Source organism: Lagopus leucura, unplaced genomic scaffold (assembly GCF_019238085.1).
Source record: "Lagopus leucura isolate 7727_CA_CO unplaced genomic scaffold, USGS_WTPT01 Super-Scaffold_73, whole genome shotgun sequence".
Classification (NCBI taxonomy): domain Eukaryota; kingdom Metazoa; phylum Chordata; class Aves; order Galliformes; family Phasianidae; genus Lagopus; species Lagopus leucura.
The window spans coordinates 73660460-73681416 of record NW_024962252.1 but is presented as its reverse complement, the minus strand read 5'-3'; the positions used below and the strand labels follow the sequence as shown (position 1 = coordinate 73681416).

General features: G+C 45.2%; 1 protein-coding gene across 1 annotated transcript in view; it reads left to right on the top strand.

Moving 5' to 3' along the window:
- The window catches only part of MDGA1 (MAM domain containing glycosylphosphatidylinositol anchor 1), a 114727-nt gene that overhangs the window by 17176 nt on the left and 76594 nt on the right, over positions 1–20957 (top strand). The window contains exons 2-4 of the mRNA XM_042874835.1: positions 12549–12688; positions 15375–15549; positions 19930–20126. Coding sequence (XP_042730769.1) covers positions 12549–12688; positions 15375–15549; positions 19930–20126 — 512 coding nt within the window. The remainder of the gene's footprint in view (positions 1–12548; positions 12689–15374; positions 15550–19929; positions 20127–20957) is intronic.

The following is a 20957-nucleotide window of genomic DNA, read 5'->3' as shown; positions in this document are numbered from 1 at the left end:
TTGTGGAATTCCTGCCTCCAAAGTTCATTGCTATCAGTCTCTCACTAGGGAGCTGCTATGCCAGCATCAGCCTGCTTTGCTTCTCCTTGCCTGTAGTTGGTTTTTTTGTTTTTTTTTTTTTGCCAAATTCTTTGCTAGTCTGTTTTCCATCTAATCCCTTCTTTTCTTAATCACCCCTTGTAAAGAGATGCTGTTTGAGGGGGTGTGTGCCAGGAGGTTGGCAATACCAGAGCTACTCTCATTTTGCAAGGGCTGGGGAATGCTTCTGAGACCAACAGCTGGCACTTGTAGTCAAGGAGAGCACATCCCCTTCCCAGGAACAGCCTGGCAGTACTGTGTTAGGCAACCTTGGGCACGTCCATAGAGCACTGTGTCTGTGCAGGGAACAGCTGCAGGTACAAAGGGGATGACAGAAGGCGACAGCAGACAACTGCATGCTGAAGAAGCTTAATTTTATTGTTTCTGAGCATTTCTGAAAATGCTACCGATCTGTGGGGCCTCTACTCCTCCATCAGCTCCGATGTCCCTTGAGGAGCAACATGTAGAACACTGGGCTGAGGAGTGTCTGCCTTGGAGAAGCAATGTGGCCAGATGTGCTGCACAGCTGGAAAGGAGCGGATGGATAATCCATTAAAGGGAAACACTGCAAACTGTTTGTTGCAGTGTCAAGAATATTTCAGCATGTGGCAGATGTGGAGTGACAGAAAATGTTCCCTGCGTGCAGAGAGTCTGACAGAAGGGGGGGAGGGGTTCCTCCACGTTCTGCCAAAGCAATGGTAGGGGATGCCCCGAGTGTGAGATTCTCTTCTAGCACTTGCATGTGAGGGGAGTAGCAGTTCCTACGTCAAAACTTCTGCACTTTAAAATCAGTCACAAAAGCGCCTTGGGCTGACTCTGCTCCGTGCACCACTGCCCTCTCCTGTGTGCATGGGGGGATGCTGGCTGTGCAGAAGTCTGTGCTGCACACCTCTGTCCCTTCTGGGCAGGGTGACCAGCATTCTGCCCTTCCCCATGGCTCTGGTGTCCCCAGGTGCAGGTGGGTCACCCCTCACCACTGTTTTTCAGGTAGCAGTTCTGCTGCTGAGGACAAACAGAACTTTGCACACGTTAGGAATTTGATCTCAGTTCTACGTGAAAAATGCTTCTTAACCTTTACAGAATTGCAGCACTTAGTCCTCGCTGGAAGAATGAATTCGCAGAGAATTTGAAAGTCAATTGGTCCAATGTAAGATGATTTTTTTTCTAAGTGTCCTCTGTAAGGAATTTAGTTTTTGTTAGTATTTTTATTTGTCAGGAATTAACTAAGTAACGTAGAGCGCATGCTCTTCAAACACGGCATGTAATTGAAATTCATTGGCAACTTATGTCTAGGCTAAATTTGAAGAAAATAGGTTCTGATTAAACTAAGTTATTAACGGTTACTAGATCTAATTATTGTGACTATGTGGTTCTGCTCTGGGTCAGGTGGGACATCATTATCTCAAACTCAAACAAATTCACTACTTAAAATGAGAGCTAATCAAGAGGAGAGATCTGAGCACTTAAAGCACCCTAAATAGTACCAATTCTTTCTGTGGTGATGCCATTAAACAGCATCGTCATGACTAAGACACATTATTTTCATAGGCTAAAGATGACACAAAGCTGAGGCTTAAAAATAACGTGGATTTTTCCTCTCATTCTCAACCCTTGGCATAATGAAGAGAGGAGAAAAATAAGTGTAGAAACCTTTATTTCACTGGTATAATCTTCAATGAATTTTCTGGGTTAGAACTTTTGCCTCAAGGAGTAATTGCCAGATTTCTGTGCTGTCTGTATCTCTTCAATTCACAGTATGTGTTTCTTTCATTTAACTCTGTTTTCACCTGGCTGTGGGTCTTGCAGTGGCGCATCTGAATACTTCTACATCTGTCTGCACTTTGTTACCCAGCATGCTGCTGCCGGTAGTGGCACTTAAAGGGAAGTGCCTTCCATCCCCTCTTTCCTTCCCTTCTGCCTTTATCATTAGAAGGGGGACAAAACAAAGGGCTAACAAAGATAAATTCATTCTACTAATCAAATTCTCCAAACCACTGCTATGGGTTGGTTACTTTCCCAATGAGAGTGGGAGAAATTTTCCCTGAACTATTCCTTCCTATTCCCTAGAAAAATGCCAAAGAACTTGGACAAGAGCATTTTAAATGGCATCTCTCTAGGACTCCTTTGTTGCCTATTTTGCTGCATCTAATTAAAAGAGAAAAGTCTTTTAATATTTAAGCACCATTAACTCGGCTGAATTATTAAATGCCAATTTGCATTATGTCCATAAACGAATCAATAAGCAAAGAGAATAAAACAATGGAGGTGGCTGGGGTTAGAGGGATGTCAGCTCCTCTTATCAGAACCAGTGGGAATTGCTGGCTTGTCTGCCAGGTTGTGGCTATTAGTTATTGGTACTTGAGAGCGAAAGAACCGGGGACTTTCTAGTCCTCTTCACACTAAAGCCGCTGCAGGGATGTGGAGGATGCTGTCAAGATAAAACATTGCTGGGCTTGATTTCCAGGGTGTCATGCAGCCTCAGTTGACTCAACTTTGCTGAAAATCTGCTGTTGTTTCCTTTCTATGCTCGCTGTCTTCCTTGGGTGTGGAGCTGAGCCACTACACTTGCTTCCCTTCTCTCCAGGTTGTTTTGCATGCTGGCAGTAGTCTTTGGTCTTGAGTTTCCTGTGCTGACAAGAAGAGACGTGGGAAAAAAATCCGGTGGAAAGCGGTTTTTCTTGGACAAGCTCCTCCGAGTTGCATGAGAGGTTCCTCGTCTTCCTGGAAGTGTGGACTTAGTGCTGTGCTAGGCAACCATGGAGGCTACAGGCTGGTGCTTCACAAGGTGCCAGGCTGGAATTAGGGATGCAACCGATGGGTGCCAAGTTTTGACCTTCCTCTGGGGTCCTGGCATTACTGCCAAGACAGAGCTGAGCTCTGTATGCGGCTGCCCATCCCCATGGGGTGGACTTTGCTTCTGCTTTGCTTCTGATAGCCTGGGAAGACTGTGTGCCTCTACTGCTCAGTGCAGAGCTTCATGCAGAGATAAGGCCTTGCTGCATACCACTTTTCATAGCAAAATTGGATTCTTTTAGATACCTGAACTAAAGTTAGCCTTTGTACTTCCAGCTCTTTCTAACTATGGGGAAGAACAAAGCTGTCTCAGTGAAACTGTATTTCATTGTCTCTCCAGCTTCTCTTATCCTCTCACTCCTGCAGTGATTTCCCCCAGCCCTGCTCTGTTCCTTTTGCTTTCCATAGAGGCTGGGTAAAGCAGCAGGTAAACACGGCCATTTGTTGAATCTTTCCTGTGTAGAGTCAATGTTTGCATTGTTGTCATGATGTGATTGCCCTCATGTCTTCAGCTTCCTCTGAGCAAGCTCACTGGGCTCTGGAGCAGCTCAGCTATGACAGGTGAGGGTTTAGCACAGACTCAGGCCCTGAGTATTTACTTGGCTCCTCAGATGGGCTTTGTGCTCTGCACCAAGCTCTGTGCCTTGGCAGAAGCTCTTCTGACAGGTGGAAATGGTCCAGTTGTCAGCAAACTCTGCAGGAGAGCCTGAGCCCTGCCCTAGGGCCTGGCTCTGCTTCACCCCACTACCATGTGCCTATCCGCTGGGGTCAGCGGTCCCCAGTGTGAGATGGCCCCTGTGGCTCTCCATATAGCAATGAATCTTCTCTTCAAACAGCTCTCCTCCGCCTGCCCTTCTGATGCTCGCCATATCCCAGTTTCCACCTCAGCACTGTTTCTTATTTTTCTGGTTCGAGAGCCGCAGCCATTGTCTGATGCTTTTTTTTCCTTTTGATATGAAAAGTAGTTACTCATTGATTAGAGGTCGTGCACCTTTGCTCCAAACGTAGTTGACAGATTAGCAAATTGACATATCTTAGCCCTTTGGAAGAGATGAAGAGTCTGTATTGTGCTCTCCTTTCATCTCTGGTGTTAAATAGTCTAGTAATTAAACTACAGCTGAGTTTCAAAGTATGCTGGTTTATAGATCTGTGTATTTGAATCTCTGTTGAAAAGTCACTGTTGTACCAAAGTGACTTAGAATATAAAAAGGGAAAGGATGTAGAGTAAGCAGTGTCAGTGGTGACTTTGGGAACTAGTTGATCTTGAATTTAGGGAAAAGAGGAGAGGATCTAAATTCATTTGATGGCAAAGGTTCTTACCGGCAGATCCTGGGGACATCACCCATGGACTGCGAAGCTGCAGCATCTCTGTGGAAGGCATTTTTCTAGTAGGAATGCGACTGTGTACCTTCAGAGCATAGGAAAAGAAATGAGAATAGGGAGCAGAAAGCATGAGATGTATGGAGCACAGCTGACTCCTGTCTGCATCCGGTCTGATCTCAGCTCTTCTGCTGGCTAGGTGCTCAGAAGCTGCCTGGAACGCAGAGGTGAGAGGTGTGCTGGAAGCTGAGAGTATGAGCGATGTCTCTATTTCTGCAGCCCTCTGTTTTCTGATGAGACTGCCTCATTTTTTTTCTGAGTATTTTACCAGCTGACAAACAAGTCAATCTGTCTGTGGTCCCTAGAAAAGAGGATGCTTGATTTCTCCTCCAAGCTGCTTGCCTCTTCTGTTTTACCCTAAAATGCTTATGAGCATGAAGTAGCAACCAGACAAGAAATGGGTTCTGAAAGTGCAATGTTTTGAGCACTCAGTCTGCCTGGATCTCCTTGCCTGAGTGTGGCTCTGTGGCTCATTGGGTTTTGCAGCAAGATTTAGAAATATGACACAGGCTTTGAAGCTGGTACAGTGGGAAGTGGGTTGGGAAAATGGTCTCTTTTATGACTGTCATGAGGCATGCTTATTTTATAAATTTCCTGACCAAAGCTGGAATCTCCCGGGATGGTATTACTCAGGTACAGCACGGGCTGTGATTGCTACCATATCTGGAGCCCCAAATGGTTTGAAGGCAACCTGCCTCATATTGCTGACACTAAGTTATCTGTACAAATTCCCTTCAGGCTCAAGTTAGGTAGTGATGCAGAGTTCACGCTGGTGTAATGTTGTGTGTGTAACATCTATCACTTTATACCTGTCAAACAAAACACTTTGATTTTTACTCTGCAGCTCAATACTTTGCAGATAGGTGGATCTGTGTAAGAAAGTTTGGGGAACACCATTGGGAATTAATGATCTGTTACAGGCAGGGGAATTGGGAATGAAGGAGTTACTGATGATCTAGTGGCTCTGATGCTTCAATAAAGTACACACTACCCTCCTTCATTTTAGATCGAACAAAGACCTCAGAAGCATCTCCTGCAGTCACTGGGGGGTGTACCTGTTGTTCATAATATCTCACATGGTTTTGTTGCTGATGTTTTTCTAAAAGAAACAAAATTATACAGATGCTTCAAGGAAGCGGCATCGATTTAGGAGAAAGTTATTTTAAGACCATGCAAATCATCTGGCTGAGCTTTACAAAAGGGAGCTCTGTTTTTGGATATGCAATCAGCCAGAGTTGTAAAGACTGCCTTGGCCAAGTTTCACGCTCTATGAATGTTTTCCCAAATTCTGTGATTTGTGTTCTTCCTATCAAAAATTACATTCTTCCCTTTATGCTCAAGAGTGCGGTGAATTGTTACATAGGGTTAGGCATGGTTGCTTTGCATATCTCAGAAGTGGTTGTGTTTTTGTTGTGGGTGGACTGATGTTTGTGTTCTAATCATGGTAAGGAGCCAGGCATTTTGCTGCTGAAATATGACAGGTTCCCTGCTGCAAATTTAGGCCAAGAGTCCAGTAAGCAGATTTTTTATTTTTAAGTATGTATGCTTTGCACTGCCATGAGAATGCTGATACACAGGAAGCAAGAGAGTTTCAATAATGATCTATCTTACTTGGGGCTGTAATCCTTAGTGTCAGCATGCCATTAGGGTTTCCTGGAGGTTTTTGCATTAGGACAGCCTTTGGTGTGGCTGAGTCACCTGGGCAGCAAACTATGTTAGCAGAGCTGGCAGGAGGAGATTCAAGGGAGAAGCATTAAGCTTATGGAGACCACGTGCTGAAGGCAGTGCTGGAGGTGTGTGAGACGGCTCGGAGCAAGGAGTGGGAGACCTGAGAGCATGGTGTGCTTTTCTCCTTGTGGCTACTCTAGGGGCTTCTGTTCCAGCCTCCCAGGGCAGGCTGTGTGGAGACATCAGGTACCTGAGCTCCTTTACACCTGTCTGCTGGCACTGCTTCTCCCTCTGCCACTGTGCTGGCCTGAACTGCTTATAGGTATGGGCAGTCTTTATTCAGCCATTAATATGCTATTGATCTACAGCCCTCTTGACAGTGTTAATGGACACTGATTGTGTATTATTATTTCCATAATCAGCCTCAAGCTGGAGTGAATTTTCCTTTTCAAACAGCCCATCAATATCATGTCCAGCACTGTGGGCTGGAGCAGGCTTGGTTAATTTGTATTGTTGGAAGTTTTGGCAGAGCCTGTGGTCTTCATCCACAGTGGACCAATCAGTGAGACCAGCTGAATAGCAATGGACCCTACAACAACCCAGCTGCCAGCCCTCTACTGAGCGGGCATAGGCAGGATGTTCTGTCTGAATCTCAAGATCCTTGCATACCCTTCCCATCCTGATAGGCTTTCCTCACTCCTGTGGGGGGAAAACTAGACCTCCTCCATACTCCAATCCATTCTTCCATATCATTCAACAAGACCTGGACGGACCAGAGAGTTGTGCAGGTAGTAACCTGACAAGGTTTAACAAGAAGTGGAGTCTCACACCTGGGAAGGAATACCCAGATGCATCAGCACAGATAAGGGTGTAACCTGCTGGAGGTGAGTTGTGTGGAGAAGGACCTTGGTGCCCTGGCGGACAATGGGTTGGCCATAAGTCAGCAATGTGCCCTTGTGGCCAAGTAGGCCAGTGGTACTTTAGGGTGCATTAAAAACAGAGTGACCATCAGGTTGAGGAAGTCCCCCTCTAGTCTGCCCTGGTGAGGCCATATTTAGAAAACTGTGTCCCGTTCTGGGTTCCTCCGTTCAAAAAAGACAGGGATCTCCTAGAAGAAGTCAAGCAGGGGACCATGAAGGTGATAAAGGGCCTGGAGCATCTCTGCATGAGGATAGGCTGAGTAACCTAGGGCTGTTCAGCCTAGGGAAAAGATGGCTGGGAGGGGATCTGATTAATGTTTATAAATATCTAAAAGGAGGTGGGAGGAAAATGGATGAGGCCAGGCTCTTCTCTGTGGTGTGTAGCAGTAGGACAAGGAGTAATGGTTTAAAACTTGAACATAGGATTTTCCATACTAACATGTATGTGAACTTTAGGGTAAGGCTGATGGGGCACTGGAACAGAGAGGTTGTGGAGTCTCCTTTGGAAATGTTCAAGACCCATCTGGATGCCAACTGGTAGGGTATCTGTTTTAGCAGGGGGCTTGGACATTGTGATTTCTTGAGGTTCCTTCCAACCCCTTTGATTCTCAGAGGCCTTTATGTTCCCATCTGCCTCCTCTTTGAGCAGAGTTGTGCACTGAATAAACAGAATGGATAAAACACTGAAGCAGTGACTTTGAGGCCTGAGAGACACTCCCTCTGTACTGTAGCACCTGTAACAGTGCCATGGGGCAGTGCTACCTGTGGGTGGTCCTATTGAGAGTGGCTATTCAGCCACTAATGGCTGAGGGAGATTTGTATTCAATTCCGTGTGCTCCTAAACACCTTTTACCCCTTTCCAGAAACTCCCTTCAAGATGCACCTCTTACATGCCACTTGCTTTGGACTGGACTGGTGAGGGGAAAATGCCAGAAGGTTCTTGAGGGTTTTCAGCAGCAGATTAGCAACCAATGCCTCCCAGCAGTGCTCCCTTGTAGCTGAGAAATGGAAGTCCATGGCTTCTTTGCCTAGAGCTTCTTGGGCTTAGCTGGGTTCTGTCAAACCTTGCCTGGAGGCAGCCAGGGGATTGCATTCCTGTGCAGATGAAGGCATTGATGGAAGGCACAGCCTTCTGGTGCAGCCACCTGGAGGGCTTGGCTACAGGAAACATAACTGCAGAAAGCCTGCAACACTGGTAGACTGTCTGGGAGGAGGATACAGACTGAAGCAGCAATTCAGCTATTCCTCTTTTCTCTTTGTTCTGCTGCAGCAGATCTGTTCTCAAGGGACACTCCTCTTATTTCTCCCTAAAATTTAGAATATGTAATAAACTGATAGAGACCTAAGAATGCCATTGCCTATTTGTCTTCTTGCTTTCTCCCTCTCTCTCTGCCCTCCTTGAGCTATAGATTTTCATTTGGCTCCTGGCAATGCAGAATCTGTGTCTTACCCTCTCTGAGAAGGACTTCTCATCATTACCATCGAAGAGATAGGGGATCTCAGGTTCAAAAAGATGAAGTGGCCAGACCTGTGAATCAAATGCACGTTACTCAGTCCTCTCCAAAAAACAGTTCTTTCCTTTTCTACTTTTTAATGATATTAGCAACCTCTAAGCACCAAGAGTGTCATAAACTTTCCAGATTATAGTAATAATAACATTGTACAGTACATTGCACTGGGAATAAAATTATTTTACCCACTCCAATTTCCTTTTGTTTTAATGTGTGAATATATCAAATGAAAGCGTAGTAGGAAGTCTCGATGCAGGGGCCAAATGTGTTGCAAGCCAGCTCTTTCTGAAAGAAGAGCTTAATGCTGCAGGTTGAGAGCTTGAATTTTGCATTGTAAAGTGTCTGGCTTTGAATATTTGGTTGGCTCAGTTTCTCTGGAGCGCTTTGTGCAGTTCTGCTCTAAAACGCTTAGTAGGACAGGTTGTATCTGCAAAACTCATTCCTTGTGGGGTTCCTCTGTGAATGGCTGAGATTCTTTCTCTGTCTCCAGCGCTTGCCTGATGTTCTAACCTTTCTTTTCGCTCCCAAGGGCCTTCTTGAAACTGTTTCTTTTGAGAAAGCAGGTCCTGCGTGTTGCCAGGACAAGATGGCAAACTGTCATCGTCCTGAAATCCTCCAGGAGACGTGGAATGATGTCAAACAACATATTCTTTCTGTTCAACATTCTATTCGAACACATTAGAAGTACAATTAATCCCTACCATCTCTGTCTATCTGTAGTATGGAATGAGGTGGCTTTCCCAGCCTTTGCGTAGTGTGGCAGGCTGAGCTTGGAACCAAGACTTCTGGAATCCTATCCTATGATTTTAACATAATCCTCTGGGAGCTGGATTCACCCCTTGTTCAGTCCCCACACCTTTGCTTTTATCAGGTTATATTTAAGGCTGTTTTCTCAGCCTCCTGTGCCATTTCCTTGAGCGCTTTTCTCTTCAAGACAGCCCTAGGCTTTTTGGTCTCACTTTTGAGAGATAGGGGTTCATGTGAGGTTTAAAATGTGGTAAAATGCTTGTTGGTCTTGCAGGAGACCTGGTGCTGTGATTGCAAGAGAGATGACACAGCTTGAATAGTAGTGATTCAATTAAAGTGATGTCCCTTTCCACTAAATGGAGCTTAAGGTATTCTTAACGGTAGAACAAAGCTGAATGTACACCCCCATGTTTCTAAGCTATGTGACAGCCCAGGTGGACCTAGGGGGGATTGGGGAGAGAAAAATTAAACTGACACAACATTTATCTCCAGCATTCTCATTTTGCTATAGGTTAGTGCTATATATTGCTTTACACTGCAGAGTAAGGATTAGTTTATATAATATTTCTATCAAACTCTGGTAACAATGATGATGACAAAGTGTTTTGGTATTGCAGCGCTTGCTCAAAAACCCTCTTGTACAGTACAACTGTACTTAATGTTTTGCTGTGGAAATTCCCTATGTAGAAATGCCTTTAGGCAGGTGAGATGGAGGTTACAGAAGGCAGGTAAAAGTATGGGGTGGTGGGATGGCCAAAGGGAGAAGCATGCAAGTTGGAAGGCTTGAGGCTAAAGAGTTTGTGCACCATGTGGGGCACAGCTGAGCAACTTGAGGGAACATTTAACTGGGAGCAAGAGCTGCAGATAAATATTCTAATTCCCACAGGATGGCTGGCAATTAGTTTTCGCAGCAAGGTCATGTTTGTGAAGGGAGAACAGAGCCACCAGCCGGCAAACATAGCCCAGAGAATGAGAAGAGAGATTTCAATAGCTTTGATGCTGTAGGGTGTCAGGACCCCACTGAAACAGGGGTGGTATAGGTCAGGAGGAGGGAAGGGACAGAGTTTTTCTCTTTTAATCATAGAGCAGGGAGTCTTCATCATCACAGAGTGTGTCTTGGCACTGCAAGCAATGTTCTGCAGTGCATGTGGGTAGAGGTGTTACAGCATGTCTGCAGAGGGCTGGAGCAGCGTGATAAGAGGCAGTGTTTTGGATTTGAAGTGCACTGGCAAAGGTTACATGGGCATCTGAATTGCTGCTCTGCCATTGTTTGCTTGACAAGCAATCATGCAGTCTTTTACTGATAAGTCACTGTCTTACTTAAAAAGCATAAACATGTGTTCATATGTATATATGCACATACATAAGTTCCTGCTTTCTTCTTCCTTCTGTGTTCAACAAGAATTTTCTGCCATCCAGGCATGGGAAGGTCACTCATCTGCTCAGTTGTATTAGTGGAGCTTTGACTGTTGTTTCAGAGATGGCAGGCAAGTTCCTACAAGTCCTGCAGATGAAAAAGATTAAGGGATTTGTCCATGTTTATGCCATCATACTGTTCAAATAAACATATTACTTCTCTTAGCCAATAGCTTGGATAGTAATGAGCCCATCATGATTGTGCCAACCAAGTAACATCAGACTGGAAGGGCAGTGGGAGACTGGCATGAGTTGTCCAGAGAGGTGGTGGATACCCTGTCCCTGGAGACACTCAAGGTCGGGCTAGACAAGACTCTGAGCACTCTGGTGTAGCTGTAGGTGTCTCTGTTTGCTGCAGGGGAGTTGGACCAGCTGACCTTTTAAGGTCCTTTCCAACTCAAATAATTGTGATTCTAGAAAGATAATAGCTTGCTGCCTGAGTGCTGTGTGACCATGCCATGAATGGAGAACCCAGCAGCAAGAGCAACTGGCTGCCCACGGTCCTGTGGCCACTCTTGTGTCATAGCTGCTCAGTGCTTTGTGGTGACACCAGTTTGTACAGGCTGAACCTCAAAGGCAGATCTCTGCTGCTTAAGCCCAGCCTGCCCTGAGTCTGTTCTGCTGGTGCATGGAACCAGCGTGAATCTGAGCACTTCTATTTGCCATCTGGTTGGGTTTAGAGCATTTTGGTCATGCCTGGAGCAAAATAAGAAATAACTTAAAAAAAAAAAAAAAAAATCCATGGAAGAAAATAGTAGTTCAGCTAACCTTGAGGAAAAAGTGGGTGCTTAGTTCAGCTGTGACAGGTTGTATAAATCGGTGCTTGTTTCAGAAGGCTCACTCAGGCTCTTTGCTTTAAACCCTTGGATCACCTGTCTTCCTGTCTTGTCACTGTCTTGTTAGTTTGCATTGTATTTCACTAATAGCAGCTGGAGCTGTGACTCCGGAGTCACCTGGAAGTGTTGTAGCAAGACAGGGCAGTGCATCCCAAGGGCACTCTCACCGAGGTAGTGGTTCTTAGACATGTGTGGGTTTCTCTGTTCCTTGAAGTGTGACTGGAGTTTTCCCTCGAACAAGCACAGGTGTCTCATTGGGCTGCACAGTCACTTTCGATACATCTCAGCCGCTTCAGTGATCACACAGATGCTTTTGGATTAGGGAACCAAGGGCTGCTCATACAGATCTCTAGAGTTAAGGTGATTTTTTTATTAGGTCCTGTTTTCTTGCTGTTTCTCTCTCCCTGCTGTTGATTAGAACTGCAGTAGATCACTGGTTGGGGAAGTGCAGTTTTGTAAACTCTGGGAACTTTCTTTCCATGAATTTTTCCTTTGCACAACTCTCTTGTTCTCCTGGCTGGACTGGCAGTCACTGGTCTACTCCTAGAATCCTGGGAAGAGAGAGAGGAACCCTAGAGCTAATGCATTTCCTGGTCCCATGGAGACTGTTTCCTCTGGCACAGAGTTGCAATGGTCGCTGTGTAACTTGGGAAAGACTTGTTTTTCCTGTAGCATGCACTACGCATGTTCTAGGGACATACTGAAAACCATATGGAGCATCAAGGCCCTTTCTGACTCCACTCAGCCCCCTGCATAGTAAACTTATAGTCATTAGGCCCATTTTAGACAAGCATAGAACAGCCATGATTTGAACAGATCCCTGCTTTAACCTCTTGTGTATGCTCATCTCTGGGAGAGCAGGGAGTTCTTGATCCTTAGCCCATTCAGGGAGGTCTTTAAAACAAAACAAAACAAAAACCTCCATGTTTTCTTTTCAGTGCCTAGAGCTGCTAATCTCAACAGTGCCTAAGAACTTTAAGTAGAAGGTGATACCAGGCTCCCAGGAAATAAGGATAATTACTCAATTCTCCATCTTCTGAGTCTTTTGTGTCTCATACCCAGCACTATCTGGCTCTTCCCTTCTGTGGTTCAAGAGGTGGCTCTTCCATCCTTCTGTGGGCACAGCTGTCATGGGTAGTGGAGTCAAGGGGGTGGAGTGCTGTTTGTTTCCTTCATTACCTCTTCTTTCTTCTCTGCAGCTCCTGCTCAGGCCCAAATTATCCATGCTGGGCAGGCATGTGTAGTGAAGGAGGACAACATCAGTGAACGTGTTTACACGATTCGGGAAGGGGACACGCTGGTCCTGCAGTGTCTGGTCACAGGACACCCCCGGCCACAGGTAAGACTTCAGTCTCACCTGTCAGCAGGATGCCCAACTTTATCCTGCATGTTGGAGCCAGGTAGTGTCCTATGGCCCGAATATTAACTGTTCAAACTGTGAAGAAGCCTTGTTTTCAAGGAATATGTTCCAAACTGTTTTTCAGGAGCCTACCCAAAACATCTAGTGGTATTCAGTATGTGAAGTTTCTCTCAAAATAGAAGAGCCCATTGTACAATCTACCCTCAAACCTTTGACCTCACTTTCTACAAAAACCTGAACAGACTAGAGAAGATTTGACCCAAATGCTGACCACAGAAGCAGGTCCTTCATGGCTCATCTCTCTCTTTGGTTCTCTGGTTGTGCAGGCAAGGAGGAACTTGCCTGGGGGAGTTCAGAAAGTTGCTTGTGGCGTACTCTGTAGAGCTCCACAAAGAGCCCACTAGTCCTTGCTCTAGAGCCATCAACAAGAGGCAGATTCAGACCTGTGGTGCTGGATGTGTTCATGCTGTGGTCAGCCTCAGCTCAGTGAGGAGGCTTGGCAGTGAATATGGCTAACTGCTGCAGTCTTTCCTCGGGGCCCCTGAAGGGCCGTATAGCCTCAAGTCCTGTGCAACCCCCTCTGCACCCCTCAAATACTCAGAGTAGGCTGTTTCAATATCAGTGTAAATGGTGTCTATAAAGATGCTCAGCCAGGAGCATGGGTCTGCCTGCTCTTGGACAATATGGAAGGCATGGCAGCTGGTGTGTGCTGGGAGGCAGCGTATGCCAGAATACGCTCAAGGGATCCAAGTATGATATGTGCACCTTCTTGGCCCTCTTTTTCAGTCATTCCAATCAAAGGCATTTGTGCTGAGCAGTACACATTAGCATGTGTCAGTCAACCTCTCCATGGACTTGCTTGTGAAGAGATGGTTTACTGAGAGGAGACAACAAAGGAGCAGGAAAGAGGCTCAGCAGGATTTGAAATGAATTGTCCATCAAAGCATATCCTGGAAGCAATTAAAATATAAATAAATCTGAACCAAGACAGCAAGAATGACCAGCCTAGACTTGTGAAAGTGCTAGGTGGGTGATAGCTGTGTACATCAGAAGTGAGGAGGATGGTGGGGCTGGCTCTACCTAAGGATGTTGAACATGTTGCTGGTTGTGGAGATTTGAACCTGAGAAGACAGATTTCTGTAGCAGAGCCTGATGCAGACAGCATGCTTGTGGGCAACACTGAGGTGTGATATTGCGCGGACACACCCAGGGGACACTTGTAATGCAGAGCCAGGCATGATGAGGGAGGCCTGGCACCTGTGCATTAAACATGGGATGTGTCCTATTTCTGCCCCCTCTCTTCACAGATAGATTTCTTTCTCAGCTAAGCTCTTTTCCTAACCTTTGTTTAATCTTTTCCTTCTTATCAGGCAGTCATTAAAGTATGAAAATGTGGCCAAAATACTTAAATGAGATTGAAATTGAAAAGATTAAAGAGCTGGCTGAAGTATTTTTGCAAACAGGAGACTTGATGCCCTCAGACAATTTCATAATAAGCCTACAAAGGCTAAATAAATCCTTGATCATTAGCTCCAAAGTCTGCTCAGCCTGGTGCTGTGAGACTGTGATTTAAACATGCCTGTCGTTTCTAGAGCACCAGCATCAATCAGAAGGTGGCAGTGAGCTTTAGGCAAAGCCTGGGGTCAGGGATCAAGGAATCTGGTCCTTCCCATCCATTGCCAAAGTTGAATGAATGTCTGTCTCCTTTCTGTTGGCAGATCCTGTTGGATCCCAGCCCCAGAGACTAGATGGCGCAGGTGTGGGAGCCATCAGTGTCATCAGCCTTTAGAAGGGTAGTTTGTGATATAAGCAGTCAATAGGCTGAAGTAAGCCGTCTCTACCTTCTATCATCTGGGCTGTAGAAAACGAGGGCAAGCTTGTACCAATGCTGCTTAGACTACACCTCATTACAAGCCTTAAAATACCTTTCAGTCTTTAGAAGTGTTGTCCTCTTGCCAACGTTCATTGTGAAATACTGAGTCACTATGTTGCCCCCATCAGTCAGGACTTTAAGACATGTAACATATGGTCAGAAATCCAAGATACCCTGAAATCTGAAGGGATTCTTGTTTCTTTTCTTTTTCTTTGTTTTAAAATCAAAGCAAAAGTTTGTGTACTGCAGAAGGGTGACATATAAAAGTAACATACGTGGGGTTCCCTGTGGGAAGGAGGTGAGAGCCACATAGTGACAGCAGTTTCAACTGTTGGAAAAGCAAACAGCAGAAATAACCTTGCTGTCCAGAGAAAGATGAAAGGGTGCTGACTGCAATAAAAGCTCTGTAGCTGTAAGCTGATGTCTTCTATAGCTTCATGGCCTGCTAGCCACGTGGGATCCTGAGGCTTAACAATGAAAGTCCTGTGCTGCTCATACAGTGATATTAAACTAAGCAAGTTAGAGGACAAGATCAGGGGTGATGATTGTGTTGTGTGTGTCTGTGATCTGAAGGATTATCCCAGGTGCTAGGACATAAGAATTGGTGATGGCTAAGAATTAGCAGCTAGTCTGCAGAGACATACTGAGATCAACAGTTGAACTTTGGTAGTCTGGTGGTGCTTTGGGGCCCATTTCTATAAATGGCTGGGAAGGGGAGAAAAGGGAGCTCTGCTGTCCCCTGGGATCTCTGGTTTCTGTCACTAGTAGATTGTGTTTCTCTTTCTTGTGCAGGTGAGATGGACCAAAACAGCTGGCAGCGCATCGGACAAATTCCAAGAGACGTCAGTGCTTAACGAGACCCTTCGGATTGAGAAGATCCAAAGGCTGCAGGGGGGCCGCTATTACTGTAAAGCAGAAAATGGGGTTGGGGTCCCTGCCATCAAGTCCATTCGAGTAGATGTGCAGTGTAAGTCGTTTAGTGGCAACCCAGATCTTCCCACAGTTCTACTGTGTGTCTCTGTCTTGCTGCAGGGCTAGTAGGCAGCTGCATTGCCCTAGGACTGTGTGCACCTAATTCAGTGGCAAAGGGACTATTATGCTGTTTTTCCCTAGAGATCAGATATCCATCTGAGAAAAAGATGGCTCTGCCTGTCCAGGCCAATGCTCATTTCTAGGTATTGTGGTGTCTGCCACTACAAGAAATCCTAGCATTAGTGTGGGATGTAGCGTTGTAGATGGCTTCTGCAGTCTTTATCTTCATTTTGAAGATGGCTTGGTTCTTGAAATCAGTACTTCTTCAGATGTCTGGAGCGTTTCTGAAACCCCACATCTCAAACTGCAGTGCGGTGGAAACAGAGCAAAAGATTCTGGGATGCATCTGAAGAAGCTGAGCTGTGAAAGGACAGATGTGAAGGAAACTACTGAGGATCCCTTGGTTTCAGAAGTGACTTAGTATTTCTCTGGCTGTTTGCAATGCCTGTCTATCTTGTGTTCTGGCAATGCTATTAGGAGCTCTCCACCTTTGAAGGTTCTCATGCTGATTCTTGGGCATTCTTATATTTATTCTTGGGCAATTGTGGCTAAAAGAGAGGGTTAGGCTTGTCCTATACTTCCCAGATAGGAGGAATTGGAGATTTAAGGTCTAGGCAACTTTTGAAGAGGTTTGCCCTCAAGGATTAAGATTCTGCTCATTGCTTTTGGCTATCCACTGTTCCAGATTCCTCCGATCCTATTAGCACCACATCCCACTCCTCACATCATCTGAGAAGGTCCAGCAATGGACTGATGCAAAAGTTGCAAGTGATTATAAAGCCCTTCTAGCAAGGTGGCCTTTTGTGCTGATGTAACTGTTGTCAGCGGAGCAGTCTTCAGGCTTAAAAACCCCGGGATGTGCTTGAAGTCTGGGCAGAGACTTTGCTTGCAGGAAACACTGCCTGGTTGCATCCTTTTACTGCCGCTATCCAGTCTTGAAATGAGAGCTAGTGTGTTCAAGCGCTGTGCTACGTTCTGTTTAGATTATGTCTGTATGTGAAAATCCTTATGCTTGGGTTACCTCATGATCCATATTCGTGTTATCTAGCTTGGAGTGGTTTTCATCTCCCTCCCTTCCTTTCCCTACCCTGTATGGGCAGTAGTAGAGCATGAGCAGCATCCCACAGATCTGGAGTATATGCATGAGTGTCCAACCTTTTGGCTTGTCTGGGCCACACTGAGTGATGAGGAATTGTCTTGAGCCACGTGTAAAACACGCAATATAGTTAGAGCATGTAAGTAACAAAACCTGTTTTTTTATTTTTTTTACTATTTTTTTAATTGTTTTTAAAGAAGGGCAAAAGTCATAAAACTAGCAGATTGGACACGTATGGCAGATCACTTCATCTGAGCCTCTTGCCACTTTGAATAGGATGAACGTTACTTCATGGGCATTGCATAGCTTTGTTGGAGAAGTTCTGACACTCACCAAGCTCTGCTTGGCTTCTCTAACCATTTTCTCTCTTGCATTCAATAACTCTCCATATTAAAAGAGTCTGGCTTTTCTCAGTACTCAATATGGCAACTTGTCAGAGTCTTTGTCTCTAGGAATTGGACTGTTGCATGATGTGGGCTATGGGAATTCCCTTTACTTCTGAGATGCAGACTGGAACTAGAGTGATGTAGCATCCTGTTGTCCTTTATGCAGCTCTGACCTGTAGAACTGTGGGGCTAATGGGATGGCCAAGGGCTTTCTCATACTAACATCTACTCTGAAGATGGACTTGGTAATGCACCTCTGTTCTGCTCACTTGGTTTTTGGGGAGGAGAATCTATTTTCTGTTGGTATTTGCAATAGATATAAGGGAACACATAGGAACAGCCACAGTTTTTGTTGAACGCTCACCCGGGCAACCTTCATCTGAATGAACCAGAATTTGAAAATACAACCCTTTTTTCCCCACATCCCTATTTGTAGTTAGAGGTAAGTAATCACTCTCATTTGGACCTTGATGTCTTTTGACAGCCAGTACTACTCTTCACTCATAGTATTAGACAGAAAGGTTGTATGAAGAGCACTGTTGGTACCAAGAGGATATCAAACTGGAAGCACTAACCTGTGTAGCAAGTTATTCCTTTGCCCCGAGTGTGTGTTGAGTGAGACTTTAAAGTGTTGTTCAGATGCTGGCATAGAGGCAGCTGCAGAGTGGAGTATTTTTATGTGCAAGAGAGGGAAAGGAAAGAAAAAGAAAGAATAGATGTTTACAAGCTTATATTGCGCACGAAACATCCCATGTGATCTTCTCCATGAGCCGCCTTGGGCCAAATTTATCATTCGTGCGGCTCACTGACATCAGTGGCTTTACTCGTACATCAAGCACACGTGTATCGTCGTGGGTCTTATTTCAGCTTTTCTCGGGAGGACTAGGCTTACAGTTGACTGTTATTAAAGAAGGATGGAAGATTTGAAGGAGGAAAGGTCTAGTAAGAAAAAGGAAGGTAATATTTTCTATTTGGGGAGTAGCTGGGAACCAGCAGACTTGAATGGAGAGTGTCTTCTTTGATGGATAAGGGAAGTGTTTTGCCATGAAAAGAAATGGGGCCTCAGAGGGGTGGTAGCTACTGAGTTATTCATCTAAAGGGTGAACAAACAAAGGGGGATTAAGGAATGCAGAAGAAGAAGGACAATGCCCAAAGTCCAGATCCAAGAGATGTAAATCTTAGTCATGGCCATATGGAGAAAGCACTTTATGGACAGAGGCTGTTTATCTCCACTTGTGTATGTTTTTCTACAGTATTAGATGGTTTTTGTGTGTTTTGATTTTGTTTTCTCCTGCCTTGTCTACAGCTCTACTCATCTCTCTGAGCTATGTTATGGGCAAGCCAACAAGTATACATCTTACAAAAATATGCAAATCCAACAGTTAACACTTGTGATTCAGCAGAGAACATACATTATTTGGATGACTTGTTAGCAGAAACTCATCTCTCCTCCCCCACTTCCTTCCTGGGAGCCAGACTTCCAAACTTGCAAATCTCTAAAATAATGTATCTTGAAAATTAGGTGACACACAAGAGCTGGAGGTGATGGGCACATGTCCTCTTCCTCTCTGCTGTTATGTGCAGAAGACAGTGCTGGCAACAGAAGGGCATTCTGGATATGTGTGCTTCAGTAGTTTTGCAGTTGAAGATGGGTTCATAAAGCTTCTGAAAATACAGAAGTGCTTCACTGAGCTCAACAGACTACTTTGAAGACATGCTTAAGGTCATGGGGCACATTTCAGTTTTAGAGGGCAAAGTTGTCCCAGCTTTTCAAATGGGATTTTTACATTTAATCCTACTCAATATCATAGTGGTTCTGGAAGGGGAAAGAACTCTGAGGTTTTTCCTTTCTCTGTGCTTCCTTGACTCCTTGATGTTCAGACAATGTCTGAAGGAAAAAAAGAAAAAATCTAACAAGGTAAATATCTCCTTTTTAGCAGGAAGGCAACCAGTAGGCAGCGGTGTGACCTGGATGGAAGCAGAAAGTACCCTCCGAGTACCCTCCCTCCAGGGCTATTGCTTGTGTCCTTGCAAGTGAAGTTATTGATAACCACTGAATCAATGACAACAGTTGTGTGATGTGGCTATGGTGAAGGAAGATTTGGAAGGACTAATTTCTGTAAAGGGAGAAAAGAATCTGATCAGTTTAGGAGTGAGTGATAGAGATGCAGTTAGTAGATGTTACTGAAGAGTCAGCACAAACATTGTGAAGCAGAAAATACAGGCAGTACTTAAACTGGGCATAAGAGGGAAGTTATACACACCAATCACTATGTTTTGCCTCTCATGTTCTAGCAGCACTCCATCAAGACTTGCTGGTATCAAGGACATTGATCTTGTCCTGGTTTCTATCCTCACCCCTTGACTTATCAACCATGGGCTTAGCCCTGTGATTTCAGAAGGGAGCAGAGGAAATGAGGATGTGGTAGAGTTTCCTGGGATCCTTCCAACTTCTCGCTGAAGCTGATAATGGTGATTTTAGGTGTGAGGTGTCATTGGTGGTCAGGTGACCAGCCCATTGGTCAGACAGGTGTGTGGCAAACAGGTGGTTTACTGGAAGGCCACATAGAATCCGCAAACTGGAGGATGCTTTCTATTCTTGGAATGTTGTGTGGTGAGCGGGAGAATTCTGGCTTCTCCTGTCTGTTCCCTTTAGATGCTGTTAGTATTACCTGCCTTCAGATCAGTTCTGAATTCAGCAGTTGTTCTTGGCTAAATGTATGAGAGCTACCCTTCTCCCCTACAGCCCCTGGAGCATCATCTGCTCTGCAGGCTGTACATGCAGACAGTGCTTCACTAACAACTGCTGTGGCCCTCCTTACCTTCCTTCCAGATCTAGATGAACCTGTCCTCACTGTTCATCAGACTATCAGTGATGTACGTGGCAGCTTCTACCAGGAGAAGACTGTTTTCCTCCGTTGCACCGTCAACTCCAACCCACCAGCTCGCTTCATATGGAAACGGGGAGCTGAGACACTTTCCCACAGTCAGGACAATGGTGTGGACATCTATGAACCCCTCTATACACAGGTGAAAAAAAGCAAACCTCCACGAGCTTGTGATTGACATCTTAGTGTGATGTAGTGCCTTCTGTACCGCATGATGTTTCTCTCTCTGTGTGGGTTACAATGGTGGGGAGAGGGTGGTGGGCACTGCAAGGAGCATCAGCTTCAAAAGGGCTGGTAGTGCGTTCTTCTGTTTGTAGGTCCTCAGGGAGAAAGAGAAGCAGGAGAGCAAGAGGGAACATGACAGCCTAGTATCCTTGGCTTGGCGTTTCTTCCCCATTTGGTACTGTCCTTGAGTGCAGGACCGATTTTCCCTAACAAGTTTTATGTTGCTGATGACTCAGTAGTTCTGAATGTACTTAAGATGTCAGTCAGCACTAGAACTTATGGAGGATGACTAGGATGGGTAAGAAGGGAGGGCTAGGTGGGCAGTTCCTAAGGGCACCCATTTCATCCCACATCCAGTTCTGCTCTCAGGCACTCCCAAAGCTGGGCCCTAAGCACATTGTGACTGAGTTTGATTTTTGAGCATGCTGTAGGCAACCTTTTAGTTAATGCAGTCATGTTCATATTTTATTGAAACACGCTATTTCTGCAAGTTGTGGAAATAGGCAGCCAAATGGAAACACACAGGCAGATTAGGGGAGAGCACAGTGCTTTGGGTTCCCAAGCAGACTGTAGAAATGCTGTAGGTCAGTGCTGCTTTGGTCCTGAAGAGAGCTTTGTCTTGTGTGGTGCTCTGTGGCATAACCAGCCAGGACATCCCTGGCCTCAGAGGAAGCCACTCCAGGCACATCCAGCTTTTATTAAGCTCTTTATGGTTAACAGGATACATTGCTTAGGAAGAGGATGTCCT